The 443-nt window shown below is 39.7% G+C and overlaps 1 protein-coding gene across 3 annotated transcripts in view; it reads left to right on the top strand.

Moving 5' to 3' along the window:
- Positions 1-443, top strand: part of MED13 (mediator complex subunit 13) — a 108,601-nt gene that overhangs the window by 88,714 nt on the left and 19,444 nt on the right. For all 3 annotated transcript variants that reach the window (XM_019511123.1, XM_019511125.1, XM_019511122.1), the window contains one exon: positions 25-248. In XM_019511123.1, coding sequence (XP_019366668.1) covers positions 25-248 — 224 coding nt within the window. The remainder of the gene's footprint in view (positions 1-24; positions 249-443) is intronic.

Below are 443 nucleotides of genomic sequence, written 5' to 3'. Positions count from 1 at the left end.
TTTTTTTTTTTTTTTTTTTTACAGAGGCCAGAGTGTATTCGACTCTATACTCCTCCTTTTATACTGGCCCCTGTAAAGGACAAGCAAACAGAGCTTGGAGAAACTTTTGGAGAGGCTGGACAGAAGTATAATGTACTTTTTGTGGGCTACTGTTTATCTCACGATCAAAGATGGCTTCTTGCATCATGTACAGATCTCTACGGAGAACTGTTAGAAACTTGCATAATTAATATTGATGTACCAAACAGGTAAGAAGCAAAGCTTGTAAACTCACTTTTAGCTCTAATGCTTTGAATATATTAAGAACCTAGTCTCCCTTCGTCGTCTTCAACCTGCTTTGTGGATCAGCTTTGTTCTGCTTTCACCTCCTGTACAGAGAGTGCTCTTTTTTGGGGTGGTTTTTTTTTGGATTGTGGCTATAGGGGAGGCAGAGGCCATGGAAA

This window comes from Gavialis gangeticus, unplaced genomic scaffold, assembly GCF_001723915.1.
Source record: "Gavialis gangeticus isolate Ggan-Ray unplaced genomic scaffold, GavGan_comp1, whole genome shotgun sequence".
Lineage (NCBI taxonomy): Eukaryota > Metazoa > Chordata > Crocodylia > Gavialidae > Gavialis > Gavialis gangeticus.
Note: the sequence above shows the minus strand (reverse complement) of the source record. Positions and strands in the feature narration are given on the sequence as shown.